The sequence below is a fragment of the Bubalus kerabau genome, chromosome 13 (genome assembly GCF_029407905.1).
Source record: "Bubalus kerabau isolate K-KA32 ecotype Philippines breed swamp buffalo chromosome 13, PCC_UOA_SB_1v2, whole genome shotgun sequence".
NCBI classification, from domain to species: Eukaryota; Metazoa; Chordata; class Mammalia; order Artiodactyla; family Bovidae; genus Bubalus; species Bubalus kerabau.
The window spans coordinates 59,079,761-59,101,487 of record NC_073636.1 but is presented as its reverse complement, the minus strand read 5'-3'; the positions used below and the strand labels follow the sequence as shown (position 1 = coordinate 59,101,487).

Genomic DNA, 21,727 nt, shown 5'->3' with positions numbered 1-21,727 from the left:
ACAGATGAAGAACTGAGGCCTGGGGAGTGACAGAGCCGTGATTCTAAACTGGCATTCTGTCTCTAAAGCCACTCTGCAAGGGTCCTTTCCTTCTTCAGGCAACACTCGAGTCCAAGTGTCAAGGACCCCTTCTGCCAGCTCCACACTCTCCAATGAGGCATGCCCAACCCCCAGGACACACAGCTCCATCCCAAGGTCCGAGCTGTCCATCGGCATCAGCCAGCAGGAACTCAGACTCAGTGCTCTCTGCCTCTGAGTAACCACCTCCCCAGACATGATTCACACCTGTCTGGGGTCACCCACATCCTCATTCCTGGCAGAGGAATGCGGGCCAGGTGAAGCAGGCTGGAGGACTGGGCTCTGCGGCTGGTGCAGTCGTGCCAGGCGGCGGCAGAGGTATGGACTGCTGAGTTTCCAACGCCTCTGCCACCATCCTGAGCCCCCCGTGCTGGAGCTGGACAGACACCCAGGTCCTCGATGCCCGTTCATGGGGCTCAGATTCAGGTTATAAAACCTCTTCCCCATGAAGGCTCCTGGAATTCCACCGTTAAACAGTCATTCCTTTGGGTTCATGTACCCCTTTGACGAGGCTTTCCACTGTGTGAACAGCAGCCCTGTGGTTCATCCATACAATGGAGAGCTGCTCAGAAATAAAAAGGAACCACAACTGAGACACACAACACGAATGGATCTCAAAGTCAGGAGGCTGACTGAAAGAAAGCAAACAAAAAGAACATACGGTGTGACTCCATTTATGCAAAGCTCTCCACTCGGAACATTTAATCTCTGGTGATGGAATCTGCAGTGGCAGGGGCAGAGGGGCAAGGGGCAGAGGGGCTTGTGGGGAGCCGGAAGGACCTTCCTCTTGACCTGGATGGTTGTCACAGACACAGACACTTGCCAAAACTCACCACAGTGTACACTTACGTCTGTGCATTTTGTGCGTATAAATTATACCTCAATAAACACATCACAGCAGGGGAAAACACAGATTCCAAAAGGAAGTTTAACAACTGAAGGGAAGAGAAGGGGCAGCTGGTGAGATCTGACTGGGCCTTTGCAGTATCTTCCTTCTCACAAGAACCTCGGGTTTCAATTAAGCCTGTTTTACAGAGAACAAAATTAAGAAGGGAGGAGATGGGGAGAGATGGTAGGGGACAGAGGTAGGAGCAGGGCTCATCGGGGGCTTCAGTGATGGGAAAACCTTAAGTCTGGAACATTCTGCCTTTGGCTACAAGCCCACCAGTGCCCTGTGTGAGTGATGCCCCTTCAAGAAGCAAGGTGCCACCCCCAGTGAAGCAGAAAGCCACACAGAGGCAAACCAAGAATGCCGGAGGCAAAAGGAGAGGGCAGATACAGTCGAAGGCCAGGTTTCAGGCCGTGGCTGGCAGCCACAGGGAGCAGAAGAAGAAGCCAGGACACCAGGTACTCGTCCTCATCCTGGCGAAACCAGGTGCCCCACCATTACCCAATAGACAGTAACATACAGCCCCTGGCTACCACTCCAGCCACCAGGCCCCCGACCATCCCCCTGCACCATGGCGGGCAGAGGCCTCAGGTGTTGCCCGGCTGTTCAAGCACCTGGCCCAGAACGCCAGACGGGTGCTGGAAGGCGAGGCCCGGGCCCCATGGGCCCGGCTGCCCGACTCATGGTGCAGCTTGCAAGCGTTGCTCCAGCCTGGCTCGCGCGGAGTCCCGCCAGCCTGCTGTCCTCACGGTGATGACATTATTAGTGGCAGTGCTCCCATCAGCCGCAGAAGGGTTTCGTGCCCAGGTTTCCTGTACTTCCTCAACTGGATCTCAGTTTCTCTATCTGCAAGCACTGCCGGGTGGGGGCCAGCCCAGCGGGGTTTGCTGCACCCTGGAATTCCCTGGGAAGTTTTAAGAAGCCCCGCTCCCACCCTGGGGTACGTCTGAGGGTCAGGGTTGCAGAGGCACTGTGGCTGTGGCTTCCACGGTCAGCAGAATGGAGAAGGGCATGGTTGAGAAGGGAACTGGAGAGGATCCTCAGTGGAATGGTCTCCGGACCCTCTTCTCACCCCTCTGCCAAAGCAACCTTGCCGGAAGCCCAGCACCCCACAGGTCATCATGACCCCTTTCTCCTGTCAATGGCAATCCGACCCAGGACAGAGCTCTGCTCCCGCTGGCCCCAAGCCCTGGGATGACTGCCCATGACCATTCCAAGAAGGAGAGTGTGCAGAGGAGGGAGGAACAGGACGCCAGGCCAGCTGCAAAAGCCGGAGGGCAAAGGCAGGAGGCCTGGAGCCGGCCACACCAGCACACGGGTGACAGGTGGTTATGAAGCTGGGGGGAGAGACTCTGGAGCCCTGCGGCCCAAGATCAAGTCCTGCTCTGCTCCTGGCTGGCGATCTCTGCACCCTGGCACGTGCCCTGGCTCCGCCTCCTCCATGCCAATGAGGCTGCCACAAGGGCGTGTATGATGCTTGGTGAGCATCTGAGAGCCACAAAACCACTAAGGAGATCGCCAAGAAAATAAAACAAACAAAGTCACTGGGGGCTCGGCCCCCAGATACTGACTGCCCAGCTTTTCTCCTCTCCTGCTCTTTTTTTTTTTAATCCCATCCCCATCTCCTGAGTCTATTCCAGGGAAGGGTCCAGAGCTCATTCTCACTAGAGTGTAAAGGAATGCCACAACACACATTCAAGGTGAAAACAGAGGTTTCTGTGACGTTTGAGTTGGTGACCCCGACTGTAAAGAAAGACAACTGAAGTACTGTCTGGCGGGGCAAGAGTAACATGGGTAGGGGTCTTATTCCAGAGCTCATCAGGAACAAGTCCAGAGAACTGTGAGGAACCCAGGCCTGACAGCTGAAGCTGGGATTTGGGTCACATCGAGGTGGCAGCACAGCCTTAGATCTGACAGTAGGGACGGCTCCTGACTTGTCAGGCAGCCCAAGGGCCCCTGTGTAACATGCTGAGCAGATGGGGAGTCTCGGTGGCTGCGTGCAGGACTGATTCCTCCTCTTCCAGGATTTCCGCAGCCCTTGATGCTTCCCCGTGCTGGGACTGATTAGCAATGTCTGTCACAGGCAACAAGGGGAGTGCTGCCTCAAATACCATGTACTCATTCTTGATCCGCACTGTGAAAGTCGCAAAGCAGCTCAGTAAGTACCAGCTAGATTCTCTTCTAACTGTGTTAAAGACATAGAGGAGCTGGGAATCCACAGATACCTGAGCTGATGCAGAGGACAGGAAACAATGGAGCAAGTCACATGGACAGAATAAACCGGACAAGAGGACATCGGGAGAAAGGGCTGCAGGAAGAAATATTCCTTATCTCAACAGACCAACTTCTGGATTATGCACTAGCAGGCAGGGCCTAGATTTATGTGGACGATGGGAGGTTGGAATCATAATTGTACCTCTAGGCCAAGTAACAGGTGACTCTAATCACTCTCCGGATGGGAGAACATGATATTTTTATTTAGGGCCAAAAGTAACTAATAAAACTAGACAAAATAGTGGCTCCACGTGAAAGTCTCCAAATACTTAAGGTTAATGCAAAGCCTTGACAACCGCAAACATCTAGTAACTATCCTTGTTAGAGAAATGGAGAGGGGATAGGCGTGGCCCCTGGCCCTTGAATGTGCATTGTGTGTATTCAGTCACTAAGTTGTGTCTGACTCTTTGCGATCCCATGGACTGTAGCCTGTCAGGCTCCTCTGTCCATGGGATTCTCCAGGCAAGAATACTGGAATGGGTTACCATTTCCTTCTCCAGGGGCTCTTCCTGACCCAGGGATCGAGCTTGCCTCTCTTACACTGGCAGGCAGATTCTTTACCACTTGAGCCATGTAGGAAGCCCCTTAAGCCTGGATATTTAGACTGTTCCATGGTGGACCCAGTGCAGAGACTTTTTAAAAAGGCAACATTCTCTGCCTTTGTGGCTTTTGGGTTGAAAACTCTGCTTGAGGCTTGATGGGGATGTCCTTACATGTCAGCCTGCTCAGAGATCGGCATCCATAAATGTGGGAGAGATACACCCGAGATAGGAGTGCATTTAGCTGTGGTCCATCAAGGACCATCAACAGTGGCAAATGCAGGGATGCTCAAAGGGCTGGCTGGTGTTATTTAATCGGTTATACTCACCAATGTAATTGACACCCTTCCCATCACTACGATACAGCCACCTCCCTCTCCCATATCATAAACAGATTAGGAAAAATCATTTCCCTATGGCCGTGACCCCCATTGGCTGTTCAGTTCAGCCCCTTATGAATCACTCTGGGCTCACCGCGACGGCATTCTGAAATGACTGCACGATAACGGGGCGGCACAGACACCAATAAATGAATCATGCCTTCCCCAGGACCAAACCTTTGGCTTTTACAGACACCAATTACAAAGGAGAAAGAAAAGAACAAAGAAATTACTCAGGGTGTTTGCGCAAAGTTGATTCATAGGTTAACAGAATTATTACCGACTAAACTGTTTTCAGGAAGGCAATTAGACCTATGACCAGCCTGAATTCTCAGACTTGGGAATTTGCAAAATGGGGGCCCTGGCAGTCACCAAATTCCTGCAGGGCTCTCCAGGCTGAAAGGAGCCTCCCTGCCCCCGCTTCACTTTCTACTTTCTTTTGGACATTTATTTAAGACCTTAAAATGTATAGCCACATGAGCAGTGTCTGGATGTAAGCACATATGCACTGAGTCTTACCAAATGTCTTGGTATTAACGTTTATTTCATTTATCTAAGTGTAGCAGCCACAACAGACCATACAGATTCTCCTTTCCCTGATCAGGGTTTTGAAACACATGACCTACAGTCACCAAACTCTTCTGTCACTTCTCAACTGACATCCACTGGAGGAATATCAGCTACTCTACCTGGTATAAAATTTAGGTTGATTCAGAAACAGTTTGTGGTGGCCACGTGCAAATTCTGAGCTTCGCCAGTGGAAGTGTGGCCTCTGGGACCGATCACCCCCCAGGGCTTGGGTTGATGCTTGTTGACCAGGCATCTGAACCTTTTGTTGTTGTTGTTCTTTAGTTGCTAAGTCATGTCTGACTGTTTTCCGGCCCCATGGACTGTGGCTCCCTGCCATGCTCCTCTGTCCATGGGATTCTCCAGGCAAGAATACTGGAGTGGGTGGCCATTTCCTTCTCCAGGGGATCTTCCTGACCCAGGGATCGAACCTGTGACTTGACACTTGTGGGCCAGGCATCTGAACCTTATGGGGCAGCTTGAGCACAGCAGAAAGCATCCCCCTCAGCAATGTCTGACTCTGGTGGGCAAAGTCCTATGAGTGAGAACAAATCTGAGCTCACCCCCAGCTGATACTCTCAGGCGGCAGCCTGTCTTACCAGCAGCTGCCTGGACCAACTCGGGCAATGCAGGACAAGGGGGCAGTGGGGCCGTCCTGCCAAATCCACTCTGGATGAGCAGTTGGCAACCAGGTACCCAAGACGAGTGGGGCTGAGAAAACTTCTTCAGAGAGACGGCAGTTTCTTTGCCACACATGTGCAGGAAAACGGACTCAGCACCCACTTCTATTGCTTCTGAAGGACAGAGCCTGAGAGTCCTGATTTCATCTCCAAGGGAGCCCAGGGTAAAGCCAAGGAAAGCCTCAGTTTCAGTCCTAGCACACCTGCAGGCAGAGGTGGGGAGGTCCTCCCACGGCCTTGAGTAGAGGGACCTCAGAGATGTCTCCTAGTCTTGGGTGGAATGCATCCATCTTAAAATTTTCTGCATGTTTTATACTATCAATACATGTATGTATATTTCTTATATCCAATGATACATGGTTTTATGGGCTTCCCTGGCAGTTCATTGGTAAAGAATCTGCCTACAATGAAAGACACATAGGAGATGTGGATTTGATCCCTGGATCAGGAAGATTCCCTGGAAGAGGGCATGGCAACCAACTCTAGTATTCTTGCCTGGAGAATCCCACGAACAGAGGAGCCTGGATGGCTACTGTCCACAGGGCCAAAAAGTGTCAGAAACAACTGAAGCAACTGAGCACACGTGCATGAACATGGTTTTATATATTAAAGCATATATTTCTGTATCCTTAACCACTGACACCCAAACAGATTCATGGCTGAATGTGTCACTTTGTCCCCACCTGCAAAGCCAGGCATGGAAACACCAGCTCCTGTAGACCTTAAGGACCAACAGAGACTCTCCTGTCCCTAAAGCCTGACGTGACCTGCACGTGTTTCCCCATCTGTATGGTCAAGGCTGGCAGGCAGGCCAAGGGCCCGGAGTTTACAAAACCTCACTGTGGGCTCCCAGCAGCCCTGGGGGCAATGAAGGAACACCATAATCCACTCTTTCACCCACGGTTTCATTATTTATTGAACATCTACTCTGTGCCAGTATCATGCAGAAGTGGTATCCATCCCAAGCAGAAGGTGGCACTGCTGCCAGTCCTCATCACCACCAAAGGCCGTATCAGGGACAAAAGATATGGGACCACTTCTCCAAACATCGAAGGGAAGCTGGTGTCTCAAACCCACGTGACTGCTTAATGGTTCAGTTGTATCTGTCCAGCCCCGGGGAGCCGAGCCCTGGTGCCACGCATGGAGCACCAGGAGGTGTTTCTAGAGGACAGTGGACAGTGGGACATTAAGAGCTGGCTTATGGAGGTCAGAGTCACTCAGATTTTACACTCATTACCAAATAAGTAAAGTTCTCTTTTCTGCCAGGAGAGCCGTTTCCCAAGCCCACTGATACAACAGTGCATAACCGTAGTTACAAATATATCTGAGGGCTTCCCTGGTGGCTTAGATGGTAAAAAACCTGCCTGCAATGCAGGAGACCCAGATTTGATCCCTGGGTCAGGAAGATCTCCTGGAGAAGGGAATGGTAACCCACTCTAGCATTCTTGCCTGGAGAATCCCATGGACAGAGGACCCTGGTGGGCTACAGTGCATGGGGTCACAAAAGAGTCAGACATGACTGAGTGACAAACACTTTCACTTTTTCTTTCCATAAATACATCTGAAGGGAAAGAAGAGAAATCAGACTCCACATTTCCCGATGCTTTTGACATCGGAGCAAGTACACTGCAGAGGCTCCGACAATAAGTCCAGAGACTTACCCCTTCTTCCTTCCACCCCTACCCCAGTGAAAAACAAATGCATTATCAGACTGTGCGGGAAAATCAGGAAGAGCCACTCACTACCTGGAACCTCACAGTAGCTGCCTCACCCCTTCCAATCTACGGGTCTCACAGTTACGTTGGAGCCAATGCCAAACGGAAAGGGCAACCGAAGCAAGTGTGTGCAGAAAAGAGTTACCCTAGAAATCCTCCTTCTGGGGATGTGGGGCAGGTCCTGGTGATGTGCCTTTGTCACTTCTAAGCTCTTGTGTGTGTGCTCAGTCATGTCCAAGTCTTGTGACCCCATGAACTGTAGCCCGCCAGGCTCCTCTGTTCATGGGATTCTCCAGGCAAGAATACTGGAGTGGGTTGCCATTTCCTTCTCCAGGGGATCTTCCTGACCCAAGGATTGAACTTGAGTCTCCTGCATTGGCAGGCGGATTCTTTACCACTGCACCACTTGGGAAGCCTAGTGGCACTAAAGTGACACTGAGAGACCCCCAACCTCCCTGGGCAAGACGGCGGTGGCAGGGGCGTGTCTGCGTGGGCTTCTGCACCTGCCCCCACGTAGGGCTCTGAGGTCTTCAGGAGAGATGGTGGGAGGAGGATGGGAGGGCACACAGCTTCCTGCCCCAAACAGTGGAAACGTCTCTGGTATTCAAAATGGTATTTTGTGCTAGAGGTGCTTTTGATTGCTGGGCGACTGTCTTGACAATTTCTGAAGTGGGTGTTAACCTCCCCGCTGTTCTGCAGAGGGGCAAGCGGAGGCCCGGGATGGAACCCCAAAAGGATAGTCTTGCAGGTCTACATCCTGACCACATCCTGTCCTGCCTGGAATCTCTTAGGAGTCTGCCTGTCCTTCCCTTCCATCCCCCTTCATACACAAAGTACCAACCAGGTTCAGAATATAATGAACAAAACTGATACTATCTCCAACCTCTCGGCACTTGGCAACCAGAAGAGAGAGAGATGGCACAACTCATTACACAACATTCAACACCATGGATAGGTCTGGAAGGAGAGACCCAGAGAGAGCTTGCAGAGCCCAAACAGGAATGACTAGTCTGGGATGCTCTGCTCCACGCAGGTGCCCTGTAAAGTCTAGATACTCATCATTTCACCGGGCCAGAAGGCTGGCATGCCCAGACCCCGGATGACCTGGAAATCCTGGAAAAGTAAAGATATGGCCCCTCCAGGGACAGTCCTGGCTGACTTTCCAAGCCCCTGACACCAGATCAGATGGTGGTAGTTTGGAGGTGGGGGAAGGAGCTGGAGACAGCAACAGCCTGATGCAAGATACGTGTTTGATGCAGACCTTTCCAATGAATAGTCAGCCAGTGCACTGCTAGAGTGAAAAGGACACAATTGTGTGCCCTGAGATTTGTTGGTGCTTCTCCCTAATGAATGGGAGTTGCTGTGGTGTCATGGGGAAGAAATCACAGGAGCATGGGCTGCAGGGTCAGGGCACTGAGATGTGAATCCCAGCAGAACATCAGTTCTTGGCTGTGTGACCTGGAGCAAGTGTCTTACCCTCTCTGATTCCCACTATTTGTATCTGCAAATTGGTGACAGCAACAGCTTTCTTCCAGAGTTGTTTTGAAGATGGAGAAAAATGCGTCACTAGTGCCTGGCACATAATAAGCTCTCCATATCCAGCTAGGAAAGGGAGTGGAAACAAAAATCCATCAGTCACCCTGGAAACAGAAGACAGAAGCTGCTCTGTGGCTCTGGGAAAGCCTGGGGATGCCCCAAACCTTTCTCGGCCTCTCCTGGGGTGCCGAAGCCCCAGCTCCTGTTGGCAAGCCATTCCGGGCCCTTTCCCAGCTTGCCGACAGACACCTCATGGATGCCTGAGGAGGCCCTGGCGAGACCCTGCGGTGTCAAGGTTTGGCTTTGTGGTGTCACCCAAAAGAAAGAGAAGTTGACACGACTTCAGATGCAGGTGGCTCAGAGGCTGAGACTTGAGACAACCCCCCACCCCCCGGAAAAGAAGAATGGAGTATCTTTATGATGGCCACCCCCCGACCCCCATACAGTCACTTGTTAAAAATGGAAATGAATTTTCAAAACAAGAGCCTCACACCCACATTCTGAGTCTCTGGCCTGTGAGCTCCCATCTTAAGGAATGGATCCGGTGGGTATCTGAGGTCAGGGTGGTGTTGACTTCAGGGCTGCACACAGCCCCAGAGCCCAGCTTCTGCCTCCAAAGTGGGCTATGGGCTCCAGGAAACCAGCAGGGGACCCTAAGAGATGTCTGGAGCTTCTAGACCAAGGGCGGATGTGCTGGGGGTTTGCCAGCCAGGGACAATGGCACACACAAATATTCAGTCACCTCCACTCTCAAGGTCATGGTCCCGCATGGGCCTGTTCATTCCAACATTCCCAGCCAATTCTGGCACCCCAGGCTCAGAGTGGGGAAACCCTCTTCTGAAGGTCTTCTCAACAGGTGAAGGGCCAGAGTGTGACTGCTGGGGACAGGACAAGTAGGTCATCAGGCCAAGTCCACCCACTGTCACTGCCGACCCCCAGAAACACAGAGTGCAGACAGCAGGCCAGACTCCTCGAGAATCCTCACAACACCCCAGCACATGGGAGCTGCTGTCACCCAGCCTGACAGATGGGCCGAGGGACATGGGACAGCCAGCATGCTGATACGGGGGCGGAGCTTCCATCCCTCTGGCTCTGAACCCACTGCGGTCCTTGGGCTGGAAAGGGTCTGCAAGCAGGTGAGAAAACAAGAAATAGCTTGTACTTAAAATCCAGGAGTTTTACAACAAAATGTAGCTCGGTCCCCTGAAACTGGGAGATCTGGCCTCATGGGGCCCATATCCCTTTCGGTGGGACTTCTGCCCTTGGTTCTCTGCAGCTCCGCCCCCCCCCACCCACCCTGAGGACAACAAGTTTGCCACCCTGAGCTGTCCTCTTCGGGCCTCGGGAAGCCCCCAAGCAGCAGGTACATCCTTTCTGCTCCACGGGCTCACAAAGATGAACGGGCATGCGGCACACACAGCACCCAGCCCTACCCCAACCAAGGGTACCTCACACGCACACACAGGCACACGTGCATACAACACCTTTTAAAAAGCACAGAATGGGTCCTCAGCCTTGATCTGCTACTCAGCACGTGCACCAAAGTGCCCAAGGCCAACACTCAACCTGTCAGAGCTCCTTCTCTTTGTTCAGGATCCCAGGTGCCTAGCTGCCTGCCAACTTCTCTCTGGGTGATAACACCAGAGGAGACAATGCCACGCAGGCCTTCCTGGTGGGGGTCCACCACCAACACCCTCCTCTCCAACACTTTCTTATGATTTGACAATTGCCAGAACCATAAGCGTTTAAAAACCCTGGCCCTGGGCTAGATGAGGTGGGGCAGGTACATGGAGGCGGGTACTTAGGCACACCTGAGCTGGTTGCTCTGGGATTACTGGGGTGCAAATGGATCTTTCACATCTTGCAGTCCCAAACGTAAGAAATGCCCGCCCCACTCCCTGCCTCCAGCCTCCTCTCCTCTGCAGCCTCACCCACAGCTCCATCTCCCTTCTCTTTCGAAGGGAGAGTGCATATCTTTGCACAACTCATTAGGGAGAAGTGTGTGTGCACTTTTTTTCCTTTTTATTTTTCTCACATGCCCAGAAGAAGCTGTAACCATTCCCAACACCAAGAGAAGCTGGTAGGAAAGGCAGAAAGAGCTAGCAGCTGACTATGTGAACCCATATGTGTGCGTGTGTGTTTGCATGCCGAGGGGTGTGTGTGGACACGCACATGTGTGCTTGTGTATGCATGTGTGCACAAGAGCCACTAGTTGTTCTGTGTTTTGACAAACACTAAGCTCACCCCTGACCTCAGGTCACACTAAGTGATGTAGCTGGCTTGACCCAGGCCTCCTGGGAGGCCATGGCCAAGGGCCTGACCTGAGATCCAGTCAAAACTCAGCCTCTTACAGCACCTCAACCTAAAACCCAGGGAGAAAACATGTGGGTTAGAAGTCCCAACTGAGAGGGCCCACGGGTGTAAAAGCTGGTGTTGAATCAATAGTTTAACCAGAAACCTGAAATATCTGTTTTCATGGGTGCCTGCGTCTTTCCTGGTGGTAAAAGCAAATTTAAGGCGAAAACCGGAAATTTCATCAAGAAGGAGCCCCAATCTTCCCCGTGTGGCACACAACAGGTGCTCAATAAAGGCTACGTGGATGAGTGGCAGATGCCAGCTTGGGCTTCACAGGGACTGATTTCGGAAGGGAACTGAAGATCATCTCTGTCCTCCTCCCCCACCCAGTCCCCTTGGAAAAGCCAGTAACTGATTAAAACAGCAGTTGTCAGCCAGGGACAATGTGCCTCTCAGAGGGCACCTGCCAAAGTCTGGAGACATTCTTGGTTGTTACAACTTGGTGGGGGGAGGACAATCCTATTCCTGATCTCTAAAGGGTAGAGGCCAGGATGCTGAGTAAAACGCCAACACCCAAGACAACCGTCCCCTTCGTCCCAGCAAGGAACTGTCTGGCCCAGGCATCCTAGAGCCCGGGTTGACATTCCCCGGCATTCAAGTGTTACACATGCATAGCACACGTGCCACACAAACTGCCAGAAAACTCGGTTGTCCTGTGAGCTTCTGAGTCTCTAGTGCCGAAGAAGATTTTCGGGATCGGAGGAGAGGTCAGAGAAGAGGAATCAGAGGCTTATGATGCCAGTGTTTAAAAAATAAACGCTCCCACATTAGACACTGCTGCAGAGGTGCAGGGCAGGGTTAGGGCAGGGGCACCTCCCAGGATCCTCCTGAAACACTGCCACCAGAACCAACAGTTGGTTATTGTCTGGTCCCACAATTCAGCCTGTCCAGAAAGCAGAGTGGGCACCTGGCTGCCCCCAAAAGTCTCAAGCAGAAGCTGGAGGAGAAAGGGGGTGATTTCTAACAGGCGCAGAAGAACTAAAAAGAGGTCAAAGAATGCCAAGAAAAATGCAAACGTATTCCAGGAGGAATCCTTTCCTCAAAAGTCAGTGCATCCGACTCCTCAGCGATCATCTCCTGTGGGCTGGCACTCGAGCTGGCTGTGTCTGATTCTAAGACCCCTGGCTCATTTACAAAACGGGTGTATTTTTTCAAGGGGCGTGTTCTGGGAACAGTGAATTCCCATCAGACAGCAGCCCTCACCCCTCGAGGCTCAGAAAAGATGGGGGCCCCTGGAGAGTCTGGGCAGTGTCTTCTCAAAGTCAAGATGATCCTCAGAGCCCACCCAATTCCCAGTCTCCCGGGGGCAAAGGAGATGCTGCTGATCTCCAGCCCACAAGGTGAAGGTGGACCCCTACTCTGGGGCCCCCATTCCATAATCAAGATGGTGTGCACATTCCACGAGTACCTACGTCTAAGCATTGACTGGGGGCCTGGGCAAAGCTTTTCATTGTCACTTCCCTGCATCTCTAAATTGAGGATATGAACCCCGGTTGTGAAATCTGGTGCCACTGACGTCCACACCAGGGCCCAGCACTATTCAAGCCAGACTTTGGAGGGGAGAGGTCTCATCTTAAAAGATGGTAGAGTTTGTTTTTTCAACCATCACGGACTCCTTTTTCAGATGATAGAGCTGAGGCCCAGAGGACTTAAGGGACTGCCAAGGGACGTCTCTTCTTCTCTAGAAGAGGAGCCACCTGGACACTGCCCTTCAGCCCACTTCCAAATCCAACTCTGACCTACTTGAACCCCCAACTCAGGCCACAGGAAATGCACAGTGGCCACTGTCCATTTCTTTCCTTCCTTCTTTCTTCTTGTAATAAAGAAACTCCAGGCCTTAAAGGCTTCCTCATCAGACCATTTCCGGGAAACCTGATTAGCACTTGCAACAAACTGTTATATTATACCTGCGCTTTACAGACCGCTTCCCTCCCTGCCCTGGGCTTTCTTCCAGGAAGCAGGGGCCATGTGTAAAAAATACGCGGAACATGGTGACTAATGGGCCACCTCGGGGCCAGCTGGAGCAGGCCCGGGTTCCAGGCGCGCTACCCTCAAGGGTCCCTTCGGATGCCGATGCACGGCAGCCACAACAGGCAACGGCCTTAACAGCCCCTCCGTGTCAGCCAAGATACCGTCAGGGCTAGTTAGCCCAAGAAGGCACAGAAATAAAAATGAATTTTTTAAAAAGTCCTGAACACAAAGGAAGAAGAGTGGAATGTCTGACTGTGCCCAGCCCTCATAATGGATAAGTTCTGGCTACCACTGCGGACCCCTGGTGGGGCAGGGGGAGCTCCCTAAGGCAGCTTTACAGGAGGCGGAGAAATAAAGCCCCACAGAGGGACGAGGCTCTCCAAACGTGTGCGAACCTATTTTAATAATATCCTCGTGCATTTCATTAGCCTCCCAAGTTCACAAAGGGCCTTTGGAAGCAATGTGGTTTAGTGCAACTCAATTCCGCAAACGCTGGCTCTGGGCAGGTTCTCCTGGCATCTCGCTGGCCTGGCGTGGGGCAGCTGGGAGGGGTGGGTGGGGGGGCGGAGCAAGGCTTTCAATTCCAGGACTGGAGGGCGGGGAAGTGGGGGGGACCGGCAGATGGAAGGACCTACCACCAAAGCCAGCCAGCCTGCCCCAGCCTGGCCGGTCACGGGTTATTTTTACCTCTTGCGCTTCACTGTACAGGCTCAGGGGCCGAAAACTGTGGCAGCCGCCTGCGGAAACTGGCTTATGAGTCACCCAGTGACTGCCCTCGCCTTGGTGGCGGCTGACTCTGGACTCCTGGTCCCAGCTGGAAGGCTGGCCCTTGCAGGGAAGGGCTGTGTGCCACCCCCGCCTGGAGTGACTGGGGGCAAAGACTAGGAATCTGAAGCTCAGAGAGGCAAGAGGTCCCCAAAAGGATGGGCGGGGGTAGGGAGTATAGGCTAGAAGACAGTCCCCTGGCGGTGGCAGTCAATTCACCACCTAGACCAAAGCCCACCTGGGTGGGCTACGGATGTTGGGACTCCAGGCTTATTCCCCTCTCAACTCCTCCGAGTGCAGGGCCAGTCAGCATCAAGCTTCAAACACCCCCCTCCCCACCCTAAGTCTACCTCCCCCTTTCGGAGCAAGGCAGTCCCAAATACAGACAGCCCCAAACTTTGACTCATTTGTAACCACCGTCCCAGCCAGACTGAGCCAAGCTGTCCAGACAGAGGCTATTTATAGGTGCGTCGGGGACACAGACACTCACACAATGACACACACTCAGGATCCACGTCTCGCCAGCGCTGAGCCCTGGACTCGGAAACCTGGACACAAATGGTCCCCAGACCCTCAAAGAGACGCACACACTCAAAAGAGGTACCCAGACCCGGACACAGAGGGACTCAGAGACCAAGAAGACTCGGGCACACACTCCTGGGGCAGCCAGACACACAGACAGGGAAGCCGAGACCCAGACAGAGACACACAGTCACAGCACACTCCACGGACGGCACGGAAACCCACTCCCATAGACCGAGACCCACAGCGCCACGCACACTCCAGACACACACCCGGAGCTCCAGACACCGCGCAGGCCAGACAGTGTCTCACACGCCGGACTCCCCCCCCTGCCCCCAAGCCAAAGTTGATAAAGAGCCGGCCTAATTGCTCCATTGCGACTGCCCCTTTGGGAAATAAAATGGAAACTTCACGGATCCACCCGCCCCAGCCCTCCCGCGCACTGCGCCCTGCCGCCCTCTGCGCCGCTCGGCCCCGGGTCCGAGTCCCGGCGGGCGGGGCGCGGGCAGCGGGGGCCGTGCCAGGCTCTCAGCGCCGCGGGACAAAGCCGGGCCGGCCGCCAGCTGCCGCGAGCCGGGAGGGCGCGCCCGGGGCGCGGCGGGCGCAGCCGGGGCGCAGGGCGCACAGCCCGAGGGGGCGCGCACGGCCCGGGCCCCCGCCCGCATCTGCATCTCGACTCGGGGTCCGAACCTGACGGGGCCTCCGGGGAGGGGGGCGCGGGGTCACTCACTGATCTCCATGCTCTGGAACAAAGAGCGTTTGCAGTTGCACGTGCAGGAGACATTGGGCTGCCCGGCGGCGGCGGCGGCGGCGGCGGTGCTGTTGACCCCCATCAAGCGGTGCATGGACGGCGCGGCGGAGCGTCGCGGGGCGCAGGGGGCTCGGGGGCGGCCGGGGGGGGCTCCGGCCGGCGCCCGGCGCTCGGGCCCCGCATGCAGGAGGCGCGCGGCGGGGAAGGCGCGCCCCGGCTAGCCGGGCTCCGGGCGCTGCCAAGTTACCGGGGAGCCGTGGGACTCAGTGCTCGGGGCCGCGCTCCTCTGCGCCCCCCCGGCTGCCCCTCCGCAGCCCCGGGGGCGTCCGCAGTGCCCGCGGGTGGCGTCCGGGAAATGGGCTGGCAGCCGGGGCGCGCGCTGCCGGCGGGGCTGAGCCTCTGCTGCTAGCTTCCCCCAGCCGAGCGCCTCCGCCGCCGCCGCCTCCTCCTCCTCATTCAAGTCCAAGGAGATCGGGTTTCGCTCCGAGACCGCGGTCGGAGGCAGGCAGACGGTCTGACGTCAGCGCTAGACGGGGCTGCCGGTTCCCACCGCGCGGGGGCCGGGGAGGGGGCGCGCGCTGCGCCAATCCCCGCCGAGGTTCTCCCGCACCCCCTCCCCGGGCCGCGGGGCGGGGTAACGGGGAAGGGGGCGGGCTCTTAAAGGGCCAGAGCAAGGCGGTCCGCGTAGACCCGGGACCCGCGAGGCGAAAGAAGGGTGCAGCGTCCCTTCCCAAACGGCGGTCAGTTTGGAAGCTCTGACCCGCTCAGGCCAGGCCCGGGAGAGCGGGATTGGGTCCCAGCCTTTGTGGGTGCGTTCCCCACAACCCGGGCCTCGGGGTCCTTGACCGAGGCTTTGGGGGGAAGCTTGTCCCCCTTCAAAGGAGCACGAGGTCCCTCGGACTCAGGGCAAGGGAAATTAGGGAAAGGCGGGGAGCCCTTCAGATCATCCGTTACCTGATTTCGCAGTCAACTCCCCGATTCCAGATCTGCAGCTCCAAGAGGCCCCAAGCCCACTGCGCCCCCCGCGCAATTTATCTCGACCTAGAGGAGGTCGACTGGGGAAAACTAGAACTCCTGTAGACACGCCCCGGACTGCTCCGAGAAATGCCCGGGAACCCTTGTCATGTAAATACGTGTCGGGGACTTGCACGGTCCCGGCCAGCGAGGCCCGGGGCGAATCCACATCCTACGTCTGCTGCCCAAAGGGCCACTGGCCTGTGGTGGGCGATGGGGAAGAAGCGGCTCCGGAGTTCTAAAGACGGGGGAGGAAGTGTGGGGGTGTACTTTTATTTCAAGTTTTAATTACACAAGTGCTACAAGAACATAGTCTCCTGGAATTAAAAAGATATTAAAATATTATGTAAGAGGCCCCCCTGCCTGGCACACCTCCATCCTCTCAACAATTCGGTGTATCCTCTCCTAGACCCTGCCCTGAGTCTCTATTTATTTAACAAGTACTTACTACCTTGTGCCAGAAACTTACCAAACAAGAAGGCAATCTGACACCTACTCTGAGGGGCAGGTATATTATTGTTCCCATTTTACAGATACGGAAACTGGTGGGGTGGGGGTGTCACACAATGGAGGAGTTCTAAGCTGAACCCAGGTCAGACCCCCTACTCCAAATATTTTTAGTTCTTGAAATATCCTCCACATATCCCTGTACTGCCTAGAATTTTTTTAATAGGCAGAGACAACTTTTGCATTGGTCCGGGGGTGGGGGGTGGGGGAGGCGAGGGCGGGCAGGGACCAGGCGGGCAGCTTGGTGGGGGGAGGCTTAAAAGTTATGGAACCATAGCTGTATCTCGCAGAACTCAGGGAAAGCCAGCTCAGGAAGTGGTGAGCTCTCTTCTGCAACTGGGCACAGTGATGCCTCTTGCTTTCTTAGCACAAGCTGTAAGCTTTTTCTAGAGGGTTCAAGCTCAGGGTGACTTGCTGGTGAGGAAGCCAAGCCCAGGGCCCTGGAAGGGAGGGCCTGCTCAGGACTTACCATGGAGGGGACCTGTGTCACAGACTCATGGCAGTCTCAGCCCCTCCCTTAAAGAAGAGGCAGGTCTCACCAACACGTCTAAGGAAGGAGGGGGAAGGTCTTGCTGCAGTTTAACTTCAGCAGCTTGGAGGAAAAGCAGGAGAGTCTTGAGCATTCCTTGGGGGCAGGGCTTGCGGGGGGAGGTAGTGAGAATGTTGTCAGGGCCTGGGAATGACCTTGAGCCCCATTCACGTGTCAGGCCACAGGGGGTCACCAGCATTTCCCCTCCTTTAAGCCATTCCTTGAGTCATTCAAACAACAGACATTCCCTGAGCCGTAGCGAGCCCTGAGTGCCAGGAATTGGCTGAGGCCAGGAGCGGCTGTCTCTACCCTCCTGAAGTCTTGCAGCTGATCTGGCCTGTCCGGCCACAAGAATCACACAGGTTGATTGTCTTGGAAATGGGGCAGCATCTTATACAATCCAGGTTAAACGTCTGGCTGGCAAAAATAGCCAGTTAATTCGGTGGATGAAAAAAACAAATCCACAATATCAACCCCTGGTTGATCTGTCTGGGACAACAGCACGGGAACATTTAATGAGCACCTACACTGTGAGCATGCTGTTTTGATGGTGTCACCGGGGACGAGTTATTGGTCTCCGTCCTGGTTGCAAAGTGAGTTTTGCCTGGAGGCCTAAGTGGCAACTGCACCTCCAAAGATGAGGGAACACAGTCATGTGACCTCAGTGAGTACCTTCCTCTCCGCCTCACTTTCCTTCTCTTCACAATGGGAATGCTAATAGTGTCTTTGCCTGGGGTGATCCAAAGAGGTGAAGGAGGCAGTGGCTTTGAAGTTGGTAAGAAGAGGTTTGAATATATATTAGCATGCATGCATGCTCAGTCACTTCAGTCATGTCTGACTCTTTGCGACCCCATGGACTGTAGCCCGCCAGGCTCCTCTGTCCATGGGATTCTCCAGGCAAGAATACTAGAGTGGGTAGCCATTTCCTTCTCCAGGGGATCTTCCCAATCCACGGATCGAACCCAGGTCTCCTGCACTGCAGGCAGATTCTTTACTGTCTGAGCCACCAGCAATCTATATATTAGCAGTTAGGCTAGTTAATCCTCATAGAATCTTGGGAGGGGAGGAACTGGTATGATATTATTTTCTCTTTTACAGATGAGGGCATTGACAACTGGAAAGTCTTCCCACGATGACAGGGCCCCTGGCTGAGTAGGAAGCAGGCAGGGACAGAGGTGCTCTGGAAGAAGCAAGCACCTGACTACCCACACTCACGGAAGTTCATGTGTGCGTGGGGCTGCCAGATAGATCAATGTGAATGTCAGACAAACCATGAACAGCTTGTTGTATAAGTGTATCTTGTGCAGTATTTGGGACATACTTACACTAAACATTTATGTGTTGCTTATCTGAAATTTAAATTTAACTGGATGGCTTGTGTTTTTATTTGCTAAATCTGGCAACCCTATGTGTGCCAGGCACAGCCCTACGTAATGCTGGGAATTCAGTGATGAGGAAGGGCAGAGCCCACTATTGGATCAGGCAGGGGATGAGGTGATGTGGGCAGGGTGGGAGAACTTGCCCTCTTGGAAGCGGGAGGTGGCCCACCTCTGTGGGACCAGCCTGAGTCCGTGGGAAGAAGACTGAAAGCTGGGGAAAGAATTTCCTTCCTTTGTGCCCCTCTTCAGTGCCAGGCACTGTACTGGATCTAGTAGACACAGGGCAGCTACCCAAACAAACTCCCGGGGCTTCCCAGGTGGCTTGGGGGTAAAGACTCCACCTTGCAATGTAAGGGCCTCTGGTTCAATCCCTGGTCTGGGAAGATCCCACATGCCATGGAGCAACTGAGCCTGAGCACCACAATTATTGAGCCTGTGCTCTAAAGCCTGGGAGCCGAAACTATTGAGCCTACTTACCCTTGAGGCTGTGCTCCATAACAAGAGAAGCCACTGCAATGAGAAGCCTGCACAGAGCAACTAAGAGCAGCCCCTACTCGCCCCAAGTAGAGAAAAGCTCACATAGCTACAAAGACCCAGCACGGCCATAAATAAAAAAATAGAAAAACAAACTCCCCACCCTCATGTGACATTGTGGGTGTGGGGGGGCGGTGGGCAAGAGAGACTATAAACAGGCATGCAAACCCATAGCTAAACTAAGTTACATCAGACATGGTAACAGTGAGATAGAGGCTGGGTTAGGAATCAGAGTAGCCCACTCAGAGGAGGTGGAGTTTCATTCAACTCATCTTTATGGAGCATCTTCCTAGGGGCCTCCTGAGGCTCAGATGCTTGCAGGTGAGACAGACAACAGATTTGTAAACATATAAGTCCAGGCAATGGTTTCAGAGGGACAAGAGTCGGAAAGGAACAAAAGGACTCATCCTGGATGCAGCTGGATCCCAAGGGGTCAGATGGCCCCTCGGCAGAGTGGGACAGCAGGGAAGGAACCCCAGGCTGGGGACAGCAAGTGCCCCGGCCAAAGTTCTTGGTGGAAGAGGAACTAAAGGAAATCTGGGACTTAGAACACATTTCCCAACCCAGTTACAGGTGGTGGGGTTGTGAAATGGGTGTGTGTTCCCAGACAGCCGCTGGGCACAGGTGTTTCAGGGCCTCCAAACAGCACATGCTGCTGTCTGCCCTGAGCAGGGGCTGGATCCGCCACAAGGAGGTTTTCAGATAGAAACCGCGTGGTCCAGGCCAGTAAGGAGGCCTCGCTCCCACTAGAGGGCTGGGCTTCGTGCACACAGCTTCACAGGTGTGCAACCCAACCAGGTGCCAGTGTCTCATGCTCAGAAGGGCCTGTGCTTGGTTTGATGTTCTATTGTCACCATCTTGAAATTCTTCCTAATTGATCATTTTTGAACAAAGGGCCCGGCAAATCCTGCAGACGGCCTGCTTAGGTGCCAGGCCCAGGTTGGCAGCCAGTCGGGGACCAAGAAAGCCAGCGTGGGTTTTGGCTGTGGCTGAGGGTGGCTGGCCGTGTCCTGACCGTGCCTGCTGGGGCCTGCTTTGACAGCGGACAGAGGGGACCAGGCAGATCCCAGCCTCTGCGGTCCAGCTTTGCCCTCTCACCTCCTGCCACCCCCAGGCCTGTGGGACAGAGCTGCCTTTTCAGAAGCAGTCTCCAATGGCCTGAAGTGGTTTAACCACTTCTACTCCTAACTTACCACCTTTGGAAACCCCTTCCGGCTGAGTCACTTTTTCCCCCAGCTCCCTACCCCTTAGTCCTGCTGGTGGTTTAAGGGGCCTGTTGATGTTCCCAAATTAGTATTTTGGGACTTTGTATTTTTATGATTTTTTTGGTCTTGTTTTGCTTTTAAACACTAATAAGAGCATTTATTGGAAACTGCCTGTGTGCCAGGACCTCTTCTGGCCACTTCATATTTGTCCATTTAATCACTCGACAAATATGCATCAGAATCCTACAGGGAGCCAGGACTCAGTCCTCTGGATCCCCACAGCAGTCCTGTGAAGTATAAGCTAATGGCATTCCCATTGGGTGGGTGGGGACACTGAGGCTAGTGGACCTAGGAGGGAGGTGGAGCAGAATGTGAATTCAGGGACTTTGGCCCTACAGCCCGTGGACTGACCTCAGCAGGTAGTGTTTCTGCTCCTCTGCCCCATCCTCATTACCTCTGCCTGGGTTTGCCCTGCCTTTCCCACTGGACTGGGTCACCACTGCTCCCTGGGCTTCATACAGGCTTCCTTTGCCTGCTGCCGAAATCCCACTTGGATGAACTTTGCAGCCCACATCTCCTCACTGAAGCCACGTTTCATCTGCCCTTAAGCAGGGCAGGAACAGGATTTCATAGGATGTGGGTCTGGGGAGTGTTTCAAGGTCTTAGCATAGTGACCAGCAACATCGGACATGTGTTTGCATGTTCACTGTCTGGCAACTGCTTACTGTTCACTGGCAATGCCACATGGGCAGGGCATTCTGGCTTGTCCCCCATGAGACTCTGGTGAGTCCATTGGTCAGGGTCTGGCATGCAGTGGGCAGCTGGCAAATGTCTGCAGAGTAAATGAGCAGTATCTGCATCTGTGGGGCTTCCCAGGTGGCACTAGGTAAAGAATCCACCTGCCAATGCAGGAGACTAGACTTGGGTTTGATCCCTGAGTCAGGAAGATCCCCTGGAGGAAGGCATGGCAACCCACTCCAATATTCTTGCCTGGAGAATCCCATGGACAGAGGAGCCTGGAGGGCCACAGTCCATAGGGTCACAAAGAGTCAGACACGACTGAATCGACTTGGCTCGCATGCAGGCATCTGCATATGTAAACAGATAAGTCACACGTGAGGCCCCCTTCCTGACAGGCTATCTCCTCAGCTTGCTCACCCGCTCCACTCCCAGTCTCCTTTTGCCCACCTACTGCAAGCTTCTAACTTAGTATCCGGAAGCCAGAAACCTGGTCTGCGCCTACCAAGAAAGAGTGCTTGCCTGGTACCAGAGCCCGATGTGGTAACCATAAAGATGTGAAGGGACTTCCTTGGTGGTCCAGTGGTTAAGGGACTGCCTTCCAATGAGGGGGCATGGGTTCGATCCCTGGGTGGGAAACTAAGACTCCACATTCCACAAGGCAACTAAGCCTGAATGTCATAACTGCTGAGTCTGCATGCTCTGGAGCCCGTGCACTACAACTAGAGACAAGCCCCATGTCTCAGCGAAGATCCTGCATGCCACAATTAAGACTAAATACAGTCAAATAAAAAAATAA

General features: G+C 53.9%; 1 protein-coding gene across 1 annotated transcript in view; it reads right to left on the bottom strand.

The window, feature by feature from the left end:
• The window catches only part of PMEPA1 (prostate transmembrane protein, androgen induced 1), a 57,329-nt gene extending 41,797 nt beyond the window's left edge, over window positions 1–15,532 (bottom strand). Inside the window, exon 1 of the mRNA XM_055544617.1 lies at window positions 15,002–15,532. Coding sequence (XP_055400592.1) covers window positions 15,002–15,116 — 115 coding nt within the window. The 5' untranslated portion in view covers window positions 15,117–15,532. The remainder of the gene's footprint in view (window positions 1–15,001) is intronic.
• Between the last annotated feature and the right edge of the window lie 6,195 nt (window positions 15,533–21,727).